We start from the raw sequence: 20196 nt of genomic DNA, 5'->3' as shown, positions 1-20196 counted from the left end.
ATTGACAAAGGAAGCTCAGGCATGAACCAGGTCCATCCGTTATGTGCATAGACACAGGCAGATTCGAGCATGTGGGATGCACGTGAAGGAGATAAGCTTAACTCGGTCTAATTAATATCTCCTGATCGAAAAGGGTTGCATAATTGATAAGGAGAATGACTCCTTAATCAAAGAGAACACTATCCAAGATAAGGGAGGAGCTAGAGGTTGAGATCAACTAGAACTCTTCCACTAATGAAGAGTAGCATTAGAATTCTAGTTATTTTCTACTCTACTAACTCTATAAATCGCAGGATGTTCTTATTCTACAGGTGACACACAAAAGCAGAAGTAAAACGTGAATTGAGAGCAAAACAGCAAGGCATTTTGCAAGCAGTTCGTGTGTGATTCAAGTGTGTGAACCTGAAGCTACATGAACCAGATAGAAGAACCAGTTCCAAGTGTCTGTCTTTTATTCTAGTTCAATTGCAGTAGGTGTTTTCATATCGTACCTTTCAGCTTTATCTAGAGGCAATTGTAATATGTACTCAGAGTATTCAAGTTAGAGTTAACTTGAAGTTGTCACAACAGTTAGAGGTGGTGTGCCACAACGGGATTAGAGTTAATCCTAGGTTTACAAAAATGTTTTGTAAATGCAGTTTTTGGCTCAGTGATTTAGTGGAGAGTTTGGGAAAATCCTACTGAGAAGTAGGTCATGGTTTTTTCACCTTTTGAGTCAGGTGTTTTCTACGTAAAATACTTGTATTCTTTAATTTCTGCATTTATTATTCCGCAACAGTAGTATAAGAAATACATAGAAGAACTGGGTCTTTCTATAATCTGTGCACGCGAAAAATTGGACGCTACACAAATCACCCCCTCCCCCCTCCCCCTTATTGTGTGGTATTGAACTTAAAACATCAATTGGTACCAGAGCGGGTTATCCTTGAAGAGGCTAATACCTTAGGAAAAGATCAAGATGAGTACACCACCTGAAAACTAGGAAGGGCAATCCACTGCTATGCCACCACTCTTCAACGGCCAGTATTACTCTTGGTGGAAAAATAGGATGAGAGATCAGATCATAGGAGAAAACTATGAGCTATAAGACATTGTCACAGATGGTCCACTGGCTACCATGAAGATAAATGCCGAAGGAGAAGAGGTGCCAAAAATAATAGTTGACTGCACTGCTGACGACTTGAGGAAATGGGAGAAAAATGCTAAAGCGAAAAAAATGGCTTGTTTGTGGACTCAGTCCATATGAGTACAGTAGAATCCAAAGTTATACCACTGCTAAGGAAATCTGGGACACTTTGCAAGTGGCCCATGAAGGAACACCTCAAGTGAAGAGGTCCATAGGAACACTACTATATTCTCAATATGAGAATTTCATCATGAAGTGACAGGGAAACCATCCAAGAGATGTATACAAGGTTCACCACACTGACAAATGAACTTAAGTCTCTTGGAAGGATTATTTCTGAAGAAGACAGAGTTGAGAAGATTTTGACAAGGGTTCTGCCAATTACTTGGGAGAGCAAAATCACTGCCATTCATGAATCAAAGAACATTCCCATTCTTAGGTTGGATGAGCTAATTGAAAATCTCACTGATTATGAACTTAGAAGGCAAACCATGAAGATGAATGTACCCAAGAAGGAAAGGATCCTGGCACTCAGAATCACTGAAGGTTCTGATCTAGAAGATGATGAAATGGCTATGATCACAAAGGACTTCAAAAAGTATCTAAAGAGAGGAAATGGTCCTTCAAGAAGTGGAAGCTACAGCAAACCAAAGGCTCCTGAAAGGCAAACCAATGAGGGATGCTACAAGTGTGGTAAGATTGATCACCACATCAAGAACTACCCTCAATGGGAAATTGAATGGAAGAAGGAAAGAGTTGAATGAAGAAACAGGAAGAAGGAACAGGTTCAACCCAAGAAGAACAAAGGATCAACAAAGGCTATAGTTGCTGCTTGGGGAGAAAGCTCAGATGATGAAGATGGATATGAACAAACACTTATGGTCATTGGAGAATCTGATGATGAATCTGAGGTAAATGTAATTCATCTCAAAGACAAGATTATTTTTTTGTCTAAAGAAAGGCTATCTGAATTACTTCTAGATTTCATTGATAAATATGAGGTTGTAAACAATGAAAATGAACAGCTGTCTAAGGAATGTGTGATTTTGAAAGCAAAGTGTAAGAACCTGGAACTTAGGGTTAGTGAGACAATAAGTGAAAATACTGCATTAAAGAACCAGGTTCATGCATTTGAATCAAATGTCCTAGAACTTAGATCTGAAAACCTAAAAATGAAATTATGAACAAGTAAGAAGACAACTGACTGCACACAACTCACTCTAGAAGAAAATGTAGGTAAACTAAAAGATGAGTTGTATAAGAAGGATGAGTAGGTTGGAATTTTGAAGGAGGATCTAGGCAAAGTCAAGCATGAACTAGACAGAACTTGTAAATGGAACAGGTCCTCCGATGCACTTTCATGGCTACAGGAACATCATAGTAGCAATAGAAGAGGACTTGGCTTTGGGAATCTGCCACCTAAATGGAATCCCAAAAGAAAGTACATTACACTTCGTGAGAACAAGATTTGTACTCACTGCGGTAAAACAGGTCACTATAAAAGTGAATGCAATGCAAAAGAAAAGGCAAGCCAAAAGAACAAAGAATTTGTTCAAGGGAAGAATATGCTACCATGTTGGGCTAAAAAGAATCTGATTCATTCTTTTTCCTATAGAAAGGGGTCCAAACTAGTTTGGGTTTCTAAGACTAACCCCTAATTTCTTTTTGCAGGTCCAAGTGAAGGGGAGCAGCCAAATATGGTACATGGATAGTGGCTGCTAAAAGCACATGACTAGATGCAAGAACCAGTTCCTTTCACTTGAGGACTTCAAAGGAGGTAATGTCTCCTTTGGAAATGAGAAGAAAGGTGAGATAATTGGGGTTGGTAAGGTGGGTAAGAATAACTCTCACTCTATTGAGAATGTCTATTTGATAGACGGCTTAAAATACAGTATAATTAGCGTATCACAACTGTGTGATAGAGGTAACTTGGTAGCATTTAGCTCTACTAAATGCTTTGTGATTAATCTTACCACTGACAAGATTGTTTTGCAGGAAAAAAGAGTGAATAATATATATATTGTAGATCTGTCCACACTGTCAGAAAATGAACTCACTTGCTTAAGTGTGTTGGACAATGATCCCCTCATTTGGCACCAGAGACTTGGACATGCCAGTCTGAGTCAACTCAACAAATTAGTCTCCAAGGACTTGGTGATAGGACTGCCTAATATCAAGTTCAAGAAAGATAAAGTTTGTGAGGCTTGTGCAAGGGGGAAGCAGGTAAGATCCTCCTTTAAATGCAAGAAAGCGGTAAGTACCACCAGAACGATGGAACTGGTCCATATGGATCTCTGTGGTCCAATGAGAACATTAAGCAGATATGGTAAAAGATATGCAATGGTGCTTATTGACAATTACTCTAGGTTTATATGGACATTGTTTTTAACATCTAAAGATGAAGAATTTGACATGTTCACTTCTTTTGTTAGAAAAAACTCAGAAACAATTAGATAATCAACTTGCATCAATTAGGTCTGATCATGGTACTGAATTTGAAAATGCTAAATTTGTTGAATTTTTTGATGAGCATGACATAGATCATAATTTTTCTACTCCTAGGACTCAACAACAAAATGGAGTAGCTGAAAGAAAAAATAGGACACTTGAAGATATGGCTAGGACTATGCTTCTTTCTAGCAAACTGCCCCATAGCTTCTGGGCAGAAGCTGTAAATACTGCATGCTACATCATAAATAGGTGCATGACTAGACCTCTTGTAGAGAAGACTCCCTATGAGTTACTTAAAGGGAGAAAACCAAACATATCCCATCTTAGGTCATTTGGATGCAAGTGATTTGTGCACAATAATGGTAAAGACTTCCTAGGTAAGTTTGATCCCAGAAGTGATGAGGGAGTATTCTTCACACAGCAAAGCTTATAAAGTCTATAACAAAAGAAAACCACAACCCAGACTGAAGCTACACTGGAAGAAGGAACATGCGATGGAACAGGTTCTTCCACCCAGAGCAACATGACAGGGGGAATAGAACAAAGAGGAAATGATTCCCAAACATCAAGGGAACTTATCCATGAACCTGTTCCACGTCAACAAACCATTGAAGGAACATCAAAGGGAAACCAGTTGGTTGTAAAATCTTACAAGTATCAAATTTCCCATCCCATTGAGAACATAATCACTGATCCAACCTCTGAAATCAAAACCAGATCTTCATTAAAAAAATTCTTTGTGCTTTTGATGCCTTCTTATCTTTTATTGAACCTAAAAATATTGTTAAGGCTTTACAGAATGCAGACTGGGTAAATGCAATGCAAGATGAACTCAACCAATTTGAAAGGAGTCAAGTTTGGCATCTGGTACCAAGACCTAAGGATAGATCAATAATTGGCACAAAATGGGTCTTCAGAAACAAACTTGATGAAAATGGAACAGTTACAAGGAACAAGGCAAGATTGGTGGTTCAAGGATATAGCCAAGATGAGGGAATAGACTATGATGAAACCTTTGCTCCAGTTGCAAGGTTGGAAGCAATAAGGCTCCTCATAGCCTTTGCTGCTAACATGGAATTCACCCTTCACCAGATGGATGTTAAGAGTGCCTTCCTCAATGGCTATCTAAAGGAAGAAGTGTTTGTCAAGTAACCTCCGAGGTTTGAAAGCAAGGAGAGTCCTGATCATGTGTACAAACTTGACAAAGTACTTTATGGGCTCAAGTAGGCTCCAAGAGCATGGTATGAAAGATTATCAAAGTTTTTGCTTGAGCATGACTACAAGAGAGGTAAATTTGACAATACTTTATTCTTGAAAGAAAAGGGTAAAGATCTCTTGGTTGTTCAGATATATGTTGATGATATAATCTTGGGAGCAACTACTGATAAGTCAAGTAAAGAATTTGCTAAACTAATAGGGAGTGAATTTGAAATGAGCATGATGGGTGAGCTTAATTTCTTTTTAGGCTTATAAACTAAATAAAATTCAAATGAAACTATGATCCATCAGCAGAAGTATGTAAAAGAGTTGCTTAAAAGATTTAAAATGGAAGATTCCAACGAAATTGACACTCTTATTGCAACAGCTACAAAGTTAGATATAGATGAACCTGGTTCATCTGTTGATCAGAAGTTGTATAGGGGAATGATTGGCTCATTGTTGTATATCACCGCTAGTAGACCTGACATTATTTTCAGTGTGGGCCTTTCTGTAAGATTTTAGGCAAATCCAAAGGAGTCTCACTTGACTGTTGTCAGGAGAATTTTGAGATATCTAAAAGGCACAACTGATCTCTGTCTATGGTATCCAAAAGGTAGTAATTTCAATCTAGTGGTATATGTTGATGCTGATTATGCAGGTTTTCTAGTGGATAGAAAGAGCACCATAGGTATGGGACACTTTCTTGGCTCATGTCTTGTGTCTTGGGCCACCAAAAAGCAAAATTCAGTGGCCTTATCTACTGTTGAAGCTGAGTATATTGTTGCTGCCTCATGTTGTGCTCAATTGTTATGGGTCAAACAACAATTAATGGATTTTGGAATTGATATTGGTTGTATCCCCATTTTTTGTGATAACACTAGTGCAATTAGTATGACCAATAACCCGGTTCATCACAAGAGAACTAAGCACATAGATGTTAGACATCACTTTTTGAGGGATAACTATGAAAAGGGGCCGATCACTGTGGAATTTTGTGCTACTGACAAGCAAATAGTTGGCATCTTCATAAAAGCCTTAAGTAGAGATCACTTTGAAAGGAACATGTTAGAATTATGGATGATTAAGATCACCTAAAAGGACCAGTTCAGAATTCACAACGAAAAAAAAATAAAAAAAAAATTGAAAAAAATTGTTTTTGGTTAGAAAATCTGAAAATGTGTATATAATTAGATTAATTTTTGCTCAGACTCATACTTCCAATAGTATACTCTTGTGCCATGTGTTAAAATGACTCATTAATCTCCAATGATATTTTCTCTATTTTGGAAAATTTAGACTTACACAAGAGAATTATCAGTGAAGAACCTGGTTCATCAAGATAATACGGTATATTTTCTACACTCTGCATAATTTGAAATAATAATATTTGGATCATGAGCAGATTCCTACTTAATTCCAAACTCCTTTTGGACTTATCCGTTTCAAATGAACCAGTTTTGTTCAAAAGAGTCCCAACCGAATTGAAGTACCTAGATTCTAGGGATACACTCCAAAATCTTTTCAAAACTAAAATTCAGTTTGAGTAGACTTCCACACCCACTATCATCCCTTCCACCACCCCAACCTCTAAGAAAAGAGTAAAGATGCTTGCTCGCAAGGTTGTTGCGGGGAGAGAACAAATCAAGAAAATAAATAAAAAATTGAAAGCGGGTAAGGAAGAAGAACCCCAGAAATCTGATGAATCATTTAAATCTGCTACTGAGGGGGAAGAAATTGTTTCTTATGAAATTGAACAGGTACAAATTTGGAGAATAGGTTTGTATTAGTAGGGGCTAAAACATGTGTTAAAACTACAGACTCTCGAGGAATTGGTGGTAAAAAATAAAAATAAAAAGAAAAAGAGAGCAAGGGTATTCGAAGTGTTGTGAGGGGAAAGGGTAAAATAGTGGTTGATTCTTCACCCACTCCTGTGAGTTTAACCAAAGACACAGGTGCAATGGTTGTGTGGGGAGAAAAATCTGCTGGAGTAGAGGAGAGTGTAAAGAAAACATGGGAAAGTGGGTCTGGCGAAGCCGCTGAAGGGCTGGTTCAACTTGGGAAAAATATAGATGAACCTGTTTTATCTGAATAGGAAACCCTCGCAGACCTACTGAAGAGAGTGACTGAAAGTTATAATCCAAAGAAAAAAGGGAGGTTGGTACAAGGAAGGATCATTTTGGGGCAAATACGCTGCCTGCTTGTAACTATGAAGTCCATGTCACTCCTAAAGAACCTGGTTCATCTAAGAAGGTACCAGTGAATAGCAAGGTATGGGCCTTGGTACAAGAAAGTGGGGCTAAGGATGATGAGATTGAGAGACTGAAGAAAAGGTTGGCTGAGGTAGAGACAGAGAGAGCTGCTCTCAGAACTGAGCTGGCAAGAGAAAAGGAGAAGAATGATGGCATTCTTTAGGATATGCTGAAACTCCTCCAAGCCAAAAACCAAGCACCTAGTTCTTCCCAGATTTAAGCTCCTAGCCTAGTGTAGATCAACCAGTGATCCAGTTCGGGATTTTTTTAGCTCATGTTTCTAGTGTTTTTATTTCTTCTTAGCTTGATCTATGATGATTAATCCACGACTGCATTTGAAGTAGCCCCAATGGCCATGAGTAAGTTTTAAAATCTGGGAATCACACATTTTTTATGCAACTTTTCGATGATGCCAAAAGGGGAAAAAATGTTGTGCTTTACACTTTGAACAGTGATGTTTATAACCTAATAAACCTCGTCCTTCATGATAAGTGATAAAAAGGAAAAATATTTCTAACATTGTGTTGATGTTGAGCTAAGTTGAAATAGGGCCTAAGCTTATGAAAAGCACAGAGTTCATCATCATCAAAAAGGGGGAATTTGTTGGCCTAAGTGAAGGTTAGTTTTGAAGATTGACAAAAGAAGCTCAGGCCTGAACCAGGTCCATCCGTTGTATGCATAGACACGGGCAGATTCGAGCATGTGGGATGCACATGAATGAGATAAGCTTAACTCGGTCTAATTAATATCTCCTGATCGAAAAGAGTTGCATAATTGATAAGGAGAAGGATTCCTTAATCAAAGAGAACACTATCTAAGATAAGGGAGGAGTTAGAGGTTGAGATCAACTAGAACTCTTACACCAAGAAAGAGTAGCATTAGAACTCTAGTTATTTTCTACTCTACTAACTCTATAAATCGCAGAATGTTCTCATTCTACAGGTGACACACAAAAGCAGAAGTTAAACATGAATTGAGAGCAAAACAACAAGGCATTTTACAAGCAGTTCGTGTGTGATTCAAGTGTGCAAACCTGAAGCTACATGAACCAGATAGAAGAACCAGTTCCAAGTGTCTGTCTTTTATTCTAGTTCAATTGTAGTAGGTGTTTTCATATTGTACCTTTCAGCTTTATCTAGAGGCGATTGTGATAGGTACTCAGAGTATTCAAGTTAGAGTTAACTTGAAGTTGTCGCAACAGTTAGAGGTTGTGTGCCACAACGGGATTAGAGTTAATCTTAGGTTTACAAAAGTATTTTGTAAATGCAGTTTTTGGCTCAGTGATTTAGTGGAGAGTTTGGGAAAATCCTATTGATAAGTAGGTCATGGTTTTTTTACCTTTTGAGCCAGGTATTTTCCACGTAAAATACTTGTGTTCTTTAATTTCTGCATTTATTATTCCGCAACAGTAGTATAAGGAACACATAGAAGAACCAGGTCCTTCTATAATCTGTGCACGCAAAAAATTGGACGCCACACAAATCATCCCCCTCTGTGTGGTATTGAAGTTAAAACATCAACTTGTATTTGAAATATCATACGACAAGATGAAACGATAAAAGTTTGAAACTGTACAAACTTCCCTTGTTTAATACAAGGATAGATAACCTCTCATTCTCTAAATAAATTCTTAAAATTTTATATCATCATGTCTTGTTTAATGATTTTAAAATTGAGTTTAAAAAGTACCGTAATATTACCAATAATGGTCATAGAGTTGTTCGCTCTACTATTCAGATTTTCTTATCATGCAGTTGGTTAATGTCCAATCATTCACTTATTGTTAGCAAAACACAGAGGAAAATTATTTACCCGAAAAACGGATAGAGTTAAATTTATACGTAGTTCTAAGAGTACGTGGTATAATTTGACACAAATCGTAAAAGTCAGTAGAAATACGTCGAATATTGATTGTAACGAATAAAATACTAACCGAATTGAATGGAGAATCATTTATGAACAATCAAGATGAATCAATGCATAAAGCTCACAAAAGGATAATTTCTTAGAATATCAGTAATCTCTGAATATGAGAATGTATGAATGCCTTCATCCCCTTCCAGAAATAGTAAACATCCCTCTTATATTGGAGGGATCCTATTTTAGATATAATTAAAAATTTATAGTGGTGATCTCATGATAGATTAGTTTTTCCCTAATTCCCGCTGAGATTCTCTCCCTTAGTGCAGCCGTAACAACTCTTGTCTCTTGGCTCGATCTTGATCGGATTTGGTATTGGCTGATTTCCAGATTTAGAGCTCGATATTAACTCGAGGCTCGGTATAGACTCAGTCTCGATATTGGTCGGTCTCTGGCTCTTAAGCTCGATGACGCTGCTTCACATCATAGTTCGATTTGGACTCGAGCTCGGTATTCGATCGGTCCCAGAAATTTGAGCTCGGTACCTTGGCTTCATATCTTATCTCGATATTATGAAGATGACATTCGGTCCATTATGTTCCAATCTTAACTAATCATACGAAGGCCGAAACTTGTTTTGACCGTATGTAAATAGTCCCTTCGTTTCTCGGGAAGAATGTGGCGAGAAATGACATGTTTTTCCAACGGTATGACTAGATATACACTGACGTTTGCATCGAGTTTGACCATGACGTACGTGATAGATGTCCCGTCGGTTCAGTTACCAAGACATTAAATGCGTGTCAGACGATGGTCGGCCATTTAATGATTTTGAACTGTCATTGCCAACCCTATAAATAGCTCCTCTTTTATCATTTTTTACTTTTACATCTTCAATTTCCAAATCATCTAAGTTCTTTTTCGCATCGTCTGAGTTCTTCATCTGTAATTTGCGATTTTCACTGCAAAATCCCTCTTCAGAACACCAAATCTTGTCATCTTCCTCTATTTTCAAATTCCAAATGGCGAAAACGTCACCAATCGTTCCTCAAAAAGAAAAAGCTTCCTCTTCGAGGCCCGCCAGCGATAAAACACCGGTGGAGCCACGACCTGAGGAGTGTGTTCCCGGGGGGTGTGTTCTTACTTTCGATTTTAAGATCGACAGAGCTTCGCCGGTTCCCGGTCGATGCGAGCCAGTATCGAGGTACATGTGCTCGATAACCAAGGGACATATTGAACAGTTAAGAAAAGATTGCAACTGGGAGAACAAAAAAGTGATAATCCCGGCTCCCGAAGAAGATATTACTACTCATGTGAAAGGGTTTTTAAGTGTTTATACTTACCCTTTCACGTTAGGCTCCCTTGACCCAGTTGTCATCGATTTTTGCCGCCAATACCGAATAGCCCTGGGCCAAATCCATCATTATTTTTGGCGAATCGTTATTCTTATCCTCTTCTTCATGAACAAAGTCGAGGGGATGTCTTTCACCTTCGATCACCTCATCGGATTGTACAGCCCCTGCCTCTATCGAGGTGGGTTAATAAAACTCCAACACCGGGTTAATAAATTATTGTTCTCGAGCATAGACGAGGACAAGGACCGAGGCTGGATGGGCAAGTTCGTTCGAGTGAAGACTTCCCACCTGATCCCAGCCGAGAAGATGTCATTTCCCAAGGAATGGAACATGAAGCGTAAGTATAATTTTACTGTTAGCTCCTATCGTTTTGCTCCTTTATTTCTTTACCGATATCCTTTTCTGTGATGTAGTGGTTGTTTGGATGCCCGGTGTTGTTCCTAACCTTAAGAGCTGGGTACGGGACCTGGATTCGTCCTCCACATATGCCGAGTGCTCGTGGTGCGACTTATCAAAGGGACGATGGGAGATAAAACTCATGGTAAGCCTCTTTCCCATGTCTTCGATGATTCGAACAAAATATCTTTTTAATACTTAACCAATTTTCTTGTGTGTAGGCTTGGGCAAATATGCGGTTATGAGGCCCCCGTCTGGCGAGGAAGAGACTTCGGCCCCAGTTCCGAAACCACCGAAGGACATCAAGAGAAAAAGGGCTTCTACTTTCGAAGTTCCAAAACTTAAGACAAGGCTGACTCGTGAGCCGGGGAAGAATACCATCCTTTTGACCGAAGAATCAGTTCGGCGTATAAGGGATGGAGACGAAGAAGAAGAAGAAGAAGAAAATGATGGGTCCATACTGGTGGCCCGAGTGAAGAAAATCATCGATGTCCCAAAGGCAGCTGGGTCGATGGCGGTTGATGAGGCTCTGTCTCGAACTGAGGGGATATAGGAGAAGGACTCGGGCAAAGTCCCCGAGTTGTTGGAGATCGAGGATGTCTCTCACCGAAGTCAACAAATGGTGGATATATCTGAAGCTCTTTGAAGTGAGGAGAACGCCCCAAGCGACTCGCTTGGGGCAATAGTAATCGGAGATTCGCTTACTCTCCCTGCCTTTTTCCAAAGGGGCAATTCGGGAAGCCCGAGCTTTGGGGACACTCGAGGTAGATGGGGCCCATGAGGGAGAGGACTCATTCCGTGATTTGTTTACCGGTATCGAGGATGCTGCCGACCCGAGTGACACGTCGGGTCAGGTGAGTCTCGATTCCCTTTGTTGATGTCATATTTTTTCAATTTTCTGCCTAACTTTTTCTCTTTTTTCGTATAGGCTTTAGCTCTTCATCGAGAGGAGTTTTCCAAGTCTCGGGCAGAGCTGAGCCGACATGAGCCTGACTTCCGAGGGCTTTTGGAGGAGAGAAATGCCCCCAAACGTCTTAGTGGGCAGAAAGAGGAAAAGATCAAAGATCTTCGAACCGAGTTGGCCAAGGCTCATCAAGATCAGACAGAAGATCGAGCAGGTAATGAAAATTTTAAAAGTTCATGGGCTCGACTCGGAAATAGTGGCTAACATTTCAATCTTAGAGCTGCAGTAGAAGATCGAGAGGATAACTCTTCCAAAGCCTGATGACATTCCGGAGTCCATGCAAAATTGCTTTTCTTTTTAAGCAGAGAGAATAATCGGTGGTTCCTATCCGAGGATCTTGAAATGAATCGCCCCAGGGTGGCTATCCGTCCCTTTAGCCTTTGTACTACCTTTACATTATCTACCACTGTGATGTCCTCGATTGCTTTGATTTTATCGGGGTTAATCTCGATTCCTGAATTGGACACCATGAAAGTGAGAAACTTGCCCAAGCTAACCCCGAAAGCACATTTTTCGGGGTTGAGCTTCATATTGTACTTCCTTAGTATGTCGAAAGTTTCCTGCAAATGCTTTAAATAGGTCCCTGCTCGCAGGGATTTAACTAACATGTCATCAATATAAACCTCCATTGATTTTCCTATTTTCTTTTCAAACATTCTTTATACTAGGCGTTGATAAGTTGCGCCAACATTTTTTTTTAGGCTGAATGGCATTACATTATAACAGCAAGTATCGTACTTAGTGATAAATGAGGTCTTTTCCTGATCCTCCGGGTTCATCAATGTTTGGTTGTACCCGGAATATGCATCGAGTAAACTGAGAGTCTTGTGGCCGGCCATGGCATCGATCACACGATCGATATTAGGCAAAGGAAAAGAATCCTTGGGGCATGCTTTATTCAGGTCTTTATAATCTATACACATTCTAAGTTTGTTCCCTTTTTTAGGGACTATCACCATATTTGCTAGCCATTCGGGATATCTTAGTTCCCAAATAGACCCTATTTTAAGAAGTTTGGTTACCTCGTCTTTGATGAAGGCATGTTTGACTTCAGATTGGGCCTTCTTTTTTGTTTTACCCGGTGGAATTTGGGTCTAAGATTAGATTATGAGTGGCTATTCCCGATGGGATCCCTGTCAGGTCATGATAGGACCAAGCAAAATAGTCTATGTTAGCTATAAGAAATTGAATAAGCTTTCTCCTGAGCTCGGGATCTAACCATGTGCCCGGGTATACCTTTTGTTAGGGAAGATATTCGATTAGTATGACTTGCTCCAGTTCTTCGTCCATTGATTGGGTAGCGTCGGAATTATCGGGAACTATGAAGGATCGAGGGACCCCATGTTCATCATTTTCGTCAGCCTTCTGATTCTCTAATTGGGTCGAAGCTGACGTTTGTGATTCCTATTTGGTATTCCGTTCCTCCTTCGAATCCAATCCTTTTGCTGAAGATAATGATGATATCGGAACCACTTCATCGACGAAAAACATTTTTTTACTACTAGTTGCTCCCCGTAGACCGTTTTGATTCCCTCCGATGTTGGGAACTTCAAAATCTGGTGGAGGGTAGAGGGGCAGAGCCCTCATATTGTGGATTCACGGTCTTCCGAATAGTGCGTTGTATCTCATATCGCCTTCGATCATATGGACCTTCGTTTCTTGGATGGTCCCGGCTATGTTAAGTGGCATGATTATTTTGCCCTTTATTCTTTCACATGCCATATTGATTCCATTTAGTACCAAGGTTGCGGGCACGACCTGGTCCTGTAGACTGAGTTTCTTTACGACTCCCGATCGAATGGTGTTGGCCAAACTACCTGGATCAATTAACACACGTTTAACTTGAGTTTTATTCATATGTACATATATTACCAATGCATCATTATGTGGTTACATGATTCCTTCCGCGTCTTTGTTATTAAAGGACAAGGTTCCTTCAGGGGAGTAATCCTGAGTCCGGGATCGCTTTTCTCTTACAATCGACATCTTAGTGCGTTTAAGCACCAACCCCTAGGGGTGTCGATCCCACCAATGATCATGTGGATGATACGTTGTGGCTCTTCTTGTTCGTTTTATCTACTGAAATTTGTGTTTTTGAAATCGTTTTTGGCCCTGTCACTTAAAAATTCTCAAAGGTGTTCGTTATTGAATAACTGGGCTACCTCCTCTCTCAGTCGCCTGCAATCTTCCGTTCTGTGGCCATGAGTGCCATGATATTCACACAGTTGGTTGAGATTCCTCTGGTCAGGATCGGTTTGCAGAGGTTGAGGCCATTTAGTATCTTTGATGTGTCCGATAGCCGACACAATGGCAGATGAATCGATGCTGAAGTTATACTCTGATAACCGTGGTGTTTCCTTAGGCCCGGTATACCTGTCGAACCCATTCCTGTTCATCAACCCCGAGACCCTTGGCCTCGATCACTTCTCCTTTCGCCTCGTATGGGGTTGTGCGAAGGTTCGCTAACCCTACGATCTCAACCCGGTATATCGATCCTTGTTTGACCTTGGTTCTCGATCGATGTCCCTTCTAATAACGGACCTAGACCCCAACTACTCGTCTTCAATTCTAATCTTTGATTGATATCGATTGTGTACATCGACCCAAGTAATAGCTGGGTACTCGATCAAATTCTACTTCAATTGTCGTGAAGCCACCGAGCTCCGCTCATTCAGTCCTTGAGTGAAAGCTTGTACAGCCTAATCGTCAGTGACCGGTGGTAGATCCATTTGTTCCGTTTGGAAACTAGATACGAACTCTCTTAGCATCTCGTTGTCCTTCTGTCTTACCTTGAAAAGGTCCGACTTCCTTGTCTCGACCTTTATGGCTCCGGCGTGTGCTTTTACGAAAGATTCTGCAAGCATAGCAAAAGAATCGATAGAGTTTGATGGTAAATTATTATACCATATCATTGCTCTCTTTGACAGGGTTTCACCGATTTTTTTCAATAATACAGATTCGATCTCATCGTCCTCTAGATCGCTCCCTTTAATGTCACATGTGTAAGAGGTGACATGCTCATTGGGGTCAGTCGTCCCATTATACTTAGGAATTTCGGACATGCGAAACTTCTTTGGGATTGGTTTAGGAGCCGCGCTCGAGGGAAAAGGCTTTTGTACAAGTTTTTTGGAATCTAAGCCCCTCAATATCAGAGGTGCCCTCGGGATCTGATCAACCCTGAAGTTATACGTTTCTATTTTTTTGTCGTTTGCTTCGATTCTCCTTTCTCCTGACTCTATTCATTTTTTCAGTTCTTCGAACATCTTAACGATTTCGGGATTAGTCCCTGATTCTTGCTCATTTGACCTTACTATAGCTGGGCCTGTTTTGTGTGTGACTTCTTGGGGTGGAATGGGCTCGAGTCTGATCGGTGCCTGGGTTTAGCTCTGTAATTGGGCTATTGCTACTTGTTGAGCTTGCAACATTTCAAAAATAATACGCAAGCTGATTTTGTTCTCTTCGTTTTGGGTATTTCGAGCTGCAGACCGAGTTCCACCTTGAATGCTATTTTCAGGGTCGGAACGTTGGTTCGCCTCAATGGCCACATATGAATTAACGTCTATTGGCTCTTCGACCTGAGCTCCAACGGGATTAACAAGTGGCCTTCCACCCCCGGGGGTTAAGTTGTTGTTTTCGTCTTGAAGGCCGGTATTGTTGTCGATAGGTAGGGCCATTACTTGAGAATTCGTCGTTTTCAACCTGAAATCAAAGATACTTCCAAGAACAAGCGTAAAATGGTGTGTTTTGTAGAGATTCGTACCAAATAACCACTGTTGTCCTTAGCCTCACGGTGGGCGCCAAATTGTTTACCCGAAAAATAGACAGAGTTGAATTTATACGTAGTTCTAAGGGTACGTGGTATAATTTGACACAAATCGTAAAGGTAAGTAGAATTACGTCGAATATCGATTGTAAAGAACGAAATACGAACCGAATTGAATGGAGAATGATTTATGAACAAGTAAGATGAATCAATGCATAAAGCTCACAAAAGGATAATTTATGAGAATATCACTAATCTCTGAATATGAGAATGTATGAATGCCTTCATCCCCTTCTAGAAATAGTAGCCATCCCTCTTATAGTGGAGGGATCATACTTTAGATATAACTAAAAATACATAGTGGGAATCCCATGATAGATTAGCTTTTCCCTAATTCCCGCTAAGATTCTCTCTCTTAGTGCGGCCGTAACGATTCTTGTCTCTTGGCTCGATCTTGATCGGATTTGGTGTTGGTCGATTTTCAGATTTAGAAGTCGATATTAACTCGAGGCTCGGTATCGACTCGGGCTCTATATTGGTCGGTCTCTGGCTCTTAAACTCGATGACGCCGCTTCATATCATAGTTCGATTTGGACTCGAGCTCGGTATTCGATCGGTCCTAGAAATTTGAGCTCGGTACCCTGGCTTTAGATCTTATCTCGATATTATGAAGATGACCTTCGGTCCATTATGTTCCAATCTTGACTAATCATACGAAAGCCGAAATCTGTTTTGACCGTATACAAAAATCATGGGAAGTAGCAGAGTTAGCGCTCAAAGTGCTGTTTTGTGCTTATGTAAAGCATCTTTAATAATCATTCTATATGACTGGAACTTGATAGAAAAAGAAGTTTAATATGATAATTTGATAATTATATTCATTGTAACGAATGAATATATTAAATAAGAGTTTTACTAATCTATTATATAGTTGTAGTAGTTTTAGCATTGTATACACATTTGACTTGTCCAAAGTACCTCTAAAACTACATGCCACCATATTTAATATAAGGACTTTTGTTCTTTAATCCCTAATCCCTAAATTCCATCTCTCCTTTCCATTTCTCCCATTTTGTTTCCCGATTGAACTCCAACAAGCCAACCCTATACTTCTGCTCCTTTCTCCTCCTCAATCTTCTTGTAGCCCGTAGATGCATTCGATATGACATTCCAATAATATAAAAATCATAGACACTAAAAGAGGTCAAAAGCTGTGAGTAAAGCATCAAATCGAATTTTGATTAAATAAAATTTTGGCAAAACTTTTCAGTGAATAACAGCATCCTAAATAGTGCATCGTAAGAAGAGCTCTCCAACCTTCAATGGTGGGAGAGAAATATTCTGTAAACGGGAAAGAAAAAAATGTTGAATTCTTTCGGGACAGAATCAAATACTTGTAATTATTGGGTATTATAGTTAGAATCAAAAAGGAAAAAAAATTATGTACACCATAATCTGTTTTTTTTTTAAAAAAAATATAGTAGCTGAGAAGTCATGGTGGGAAATGTGAGCTCACGGTTGCTCGTCAAAAGAGTTGAAGGATAACGCAAAAGAAAAATTTATGGAATAAAGACCAAAAAGTCCTTATATATAATGTGCAAGCATTTATTGTTTGGGATATTTTAGAAAAGCCAAATGTGTATACAATGTTAACCTACTACAACCGTGTAATAAGTTAGCAAAACCCATTAAAATAGATATTTTAATTGTGATTTGGATAGAGAACTATATTACTACATAAATTTGCATAGTTAAGCAATTCCAATTTTTGAAAATTATGGAACTGTAAAAATTATTAGACAAACTGTATCGATTGCCTATTCAGATAATCGCTCAAGTCACAAATGACAAATAGAGCACACAATAGACAAACGTGTTTGTAAATTTTCAACTATTCAACCACTCGAAATTTAGTTCACAAAAAATACCAAGGGCTATAGAATGCGGTATTTGGAGAATGCCCAATGGTCTTGTTTCCTGTGAAATTGAAGCGCTAAGCAAGAAATCACAAGGATTCAAGAAAATCCTTTGGCAACCATGAATAACGACCAAGGGCATGGTAGCCAAATCCTTGCTGCTAGATCTTAAACTGTAAACTATGCAAACTCGACAACTACCATATAACAACACAGCTACAACTTGCAATCATGCCTTCAAAATTTAGAACCAAACCACTCGCACTCACAGAGAATGAGAAGTGAAACGTTTGCAACAGTTGAAAGAACCACAAAGGCCACTTTGTCTACAAAATTTCAAAACAAGAACTTGAAAACTTAACTTCAAACAAGTCTGTAATATATAGTCTACTAATGAACTTAATAGAGAAGGTAAAACAAACATTCTGGATACGAATCATCACTGATATGCCTACTTCTAAGTGGCTCATTCTTCTTCGGCAATTCTGCCCTTCTCACTGACATAGATACCGTCAAGAAACTTTCGGATATCCTTGTTCTTCACATGGCATTTCTGTCCAAAAAAATACAACATAGAGCAGTTAAGTAATGTATAATCTTCCTATTCTTTGTGAATCATTTTTTTTATTTAAAAACAAACATGCAAATATTAAATGTGGGAAAGAACATAAAGATTACTTGATTGATGAGGGCAGCAGAGCGAGAGACGAGCTCAATGTCATTTCCATCCAATACAAGCTCATCCTTAACCTTCTCAGATCGAACAACTGTTACCCCATCAAGCATGTCCACTTTCCTAACCTGATACAGTCATCCAACCAGTCAATCTCCAGGCACTATGACAAATGGAATAGATGACTCACAGTCCAGGATACAATCACATTTCAAGATGTAGCTATCTTCTCCCATGAAAGGGAATATCAGTCACAATGTCTAGATTAATAAGAACCACATTCAGAGCTTGCTTTTATCTGTTCTGGAACATGATTCCTTAGAGATCATACCCAGTAAAGTCCCACAAGTGGGGTCCGAGAAGGGTGGTGTATGCGAACCTTACCCCTACCTTCACAAGGTAGGGAGAATGCTTCCGATAGACCCTCGGCTCATTGCATTATCTCATAACAAAATTTTTTAATCTTATCTTTAATCTTTGCATTAGCAGCTAACTATTTCAACCAACATCTCAAACTTCTAAAGCTACCTTATTAAAACCACTTCCTGACAGATTTAACATAGTAGTATTACTAGTTGCAAAGTGAATTTATCAAACACTTTCTAATCACAGTTAACCAAAAAAGCAATCAATTTATGATGCTTTTAAAGTAGATTATAAAACATGTAATTTTATTTCAAAAGAATTAAGAAATCAATGTCTGAATTTAAACTAAAATTAGTCCAAATCATGCATTGTTTCTTCTAACAAGAATTAACATATGTTTGACAATACTTCCAAAGCCTATCAATTTATCTTCTCCTAGCCTTATGTTTTACACTACATAGAAAGCCTATCGGACTAGATTATCAAAACAACCACCCAATTTTTTTTTTGATTTGCACCGGGTGTCCGAGTCTCTTTGAGACCCGACTAATCCCGGGGGTGCACAGGCTCTCGGCAAGGAGTTTCCCGCAAGTGCACCACGGTTAATTAAGGTTTTACCTAGTCCGATAGCCCTCAGAAATTGTTTGCACCCAGTGGGTTTCGAACTTGAAAACAACCACCCAATTACAACAATAATTTGAAGGAAAAAAACTATGCAGAAGACCACATATTCCATTCTCATATTTACAACAACAAAAAAATTGATGCAAACTTATAGTATCATTTATGTATACACTGCCATCAATTAGAATCCCTTTAAGCGCTATTTTATATCTAATCATTTTATTCAGCACAAAAAATCTCAGAAGAAAAACAAACATAAAAAAGTAACAATCCAGATCACATATGTCACGCTCATATTAACAAACTATTGCATATCATTTTAATTCATATAAAAGTTTCAGAAAAGAGTAAAAAATTAAAGTAAGAATTACCCTCTTCTCGCCAAGGAAGTTACGGATCTCAATGGACTTGTTACCACCGGTGATGGATGCATTGATAGGAAAGTGAGCATACACGAAACGCATCTTGTAGCGGTAACCTTTGGTCACACCAGTGATGAGATTCTCAACATGGCTAAGAGCAGTACGGATAGCAGCGGTAGTCTTACGAGATCCAAACCAAGCGTCGATCTTCAGCTTCTTCTTTCCAGTTTCCTCGTCCTTGATCAGCTGAAAATCGAGGTTGAGATGCTTGAAGTTTCGGACAAGTTTGCCCCTTGGTCCCTCCACTTCAATTTGTTTTGCCTTCACCTTGATGCTCACGCCGTCAGGGATATCCATGGTTTCTGATGACAGTATGGTCTTCATCTTGTCTTAGTTTCTCTCCTTCGCTCTCCCACTGTGTGTGTGCGTGAAAATGGCGATCGCTAAAACCCTAGCAGCGATGTGAAACCTTAGAAGGAAGAGCTCTTTAATATGCTGTGGTACTTATTGAAACCCTAGTTGTGATGGGCCTAATTACTATTAGCGTCCGGAGGCCCAACCCAATCAGCAGGCCTATGTGACCCAATTTTTTCACGAGCCCATTTTTAATTTTTCGCTTAAAACATACTATTTTGCCTTTTCTCTTCTTTTATTTGAGTATTTAGGTGTTGAGTTCTAACATAGTCATATGTTTTTGAAGTATTTGAATTTAGTTTTAGGTTAATCTAGCTAGCGTTTGGACATAAATTTGGTTGAAATTTTATAAAATATATTTTTGAAGATAAGATAAAAAATAGTTTTTGAAAGTTAACATTGTGTTTAGACATGCATTTTACTTGAAAAGAATTTAAAATTTTGTGAGTAGAATTTCAAAACTTCAAAAACTACTCT

The 20196-nt window shown here is 39.1% G+C and overlaps 1 protein-coding gene across 1 annotated transcript; it reads right to left on the bottom strand.

Annotated features, from left to right (window-relative positions):
• Positions 1 to 17497: 17497 nt before the first annotated feature.
• LOC104111252 (large ribosomal subunit protein uL6z/uL6y) lies at positions 17498 to 19787 on the bottom strand. The gene is made up of 3 exons (XM_009620913.4): positions 19315 to 19787; positions 17959 to 18081; positions 17498 to 17833 (listed from the first exon to the last, which is right to left on the bottom strand). Exons 1-3 carry the CDS (start codon positions 19687 to 19689, stop codon positions 17747 to 17749), a joined length of 585 nt encoding a protein of 194 aa, XP_009619208.1. The 5' UTR covers positions 19690 to 19787; the 3' UTR covers positions 17498 to 17746.
• Between the last annotated feature and the right edge of the window lie 409 nt (positions 19788 to 20196).

This window comes from Nicotiana tomentosiformis, chromosome 6 (assembly GCF_000390325.3).
Source record: "Nicotiana tomentosiformis chromosome 6, ASM39032v3, whole genome shotgun sequence".
Lineage (NCBI taxonomy): Eukaryota > Viridiplantae > Streptophyta > Magnoliopsida > Solanales > Solanaceae > Nicotiana > Nicotiana tomentosiformis.
This window is presented reverse-complemented; position numbering and strand designations above follow the sequence as displayed.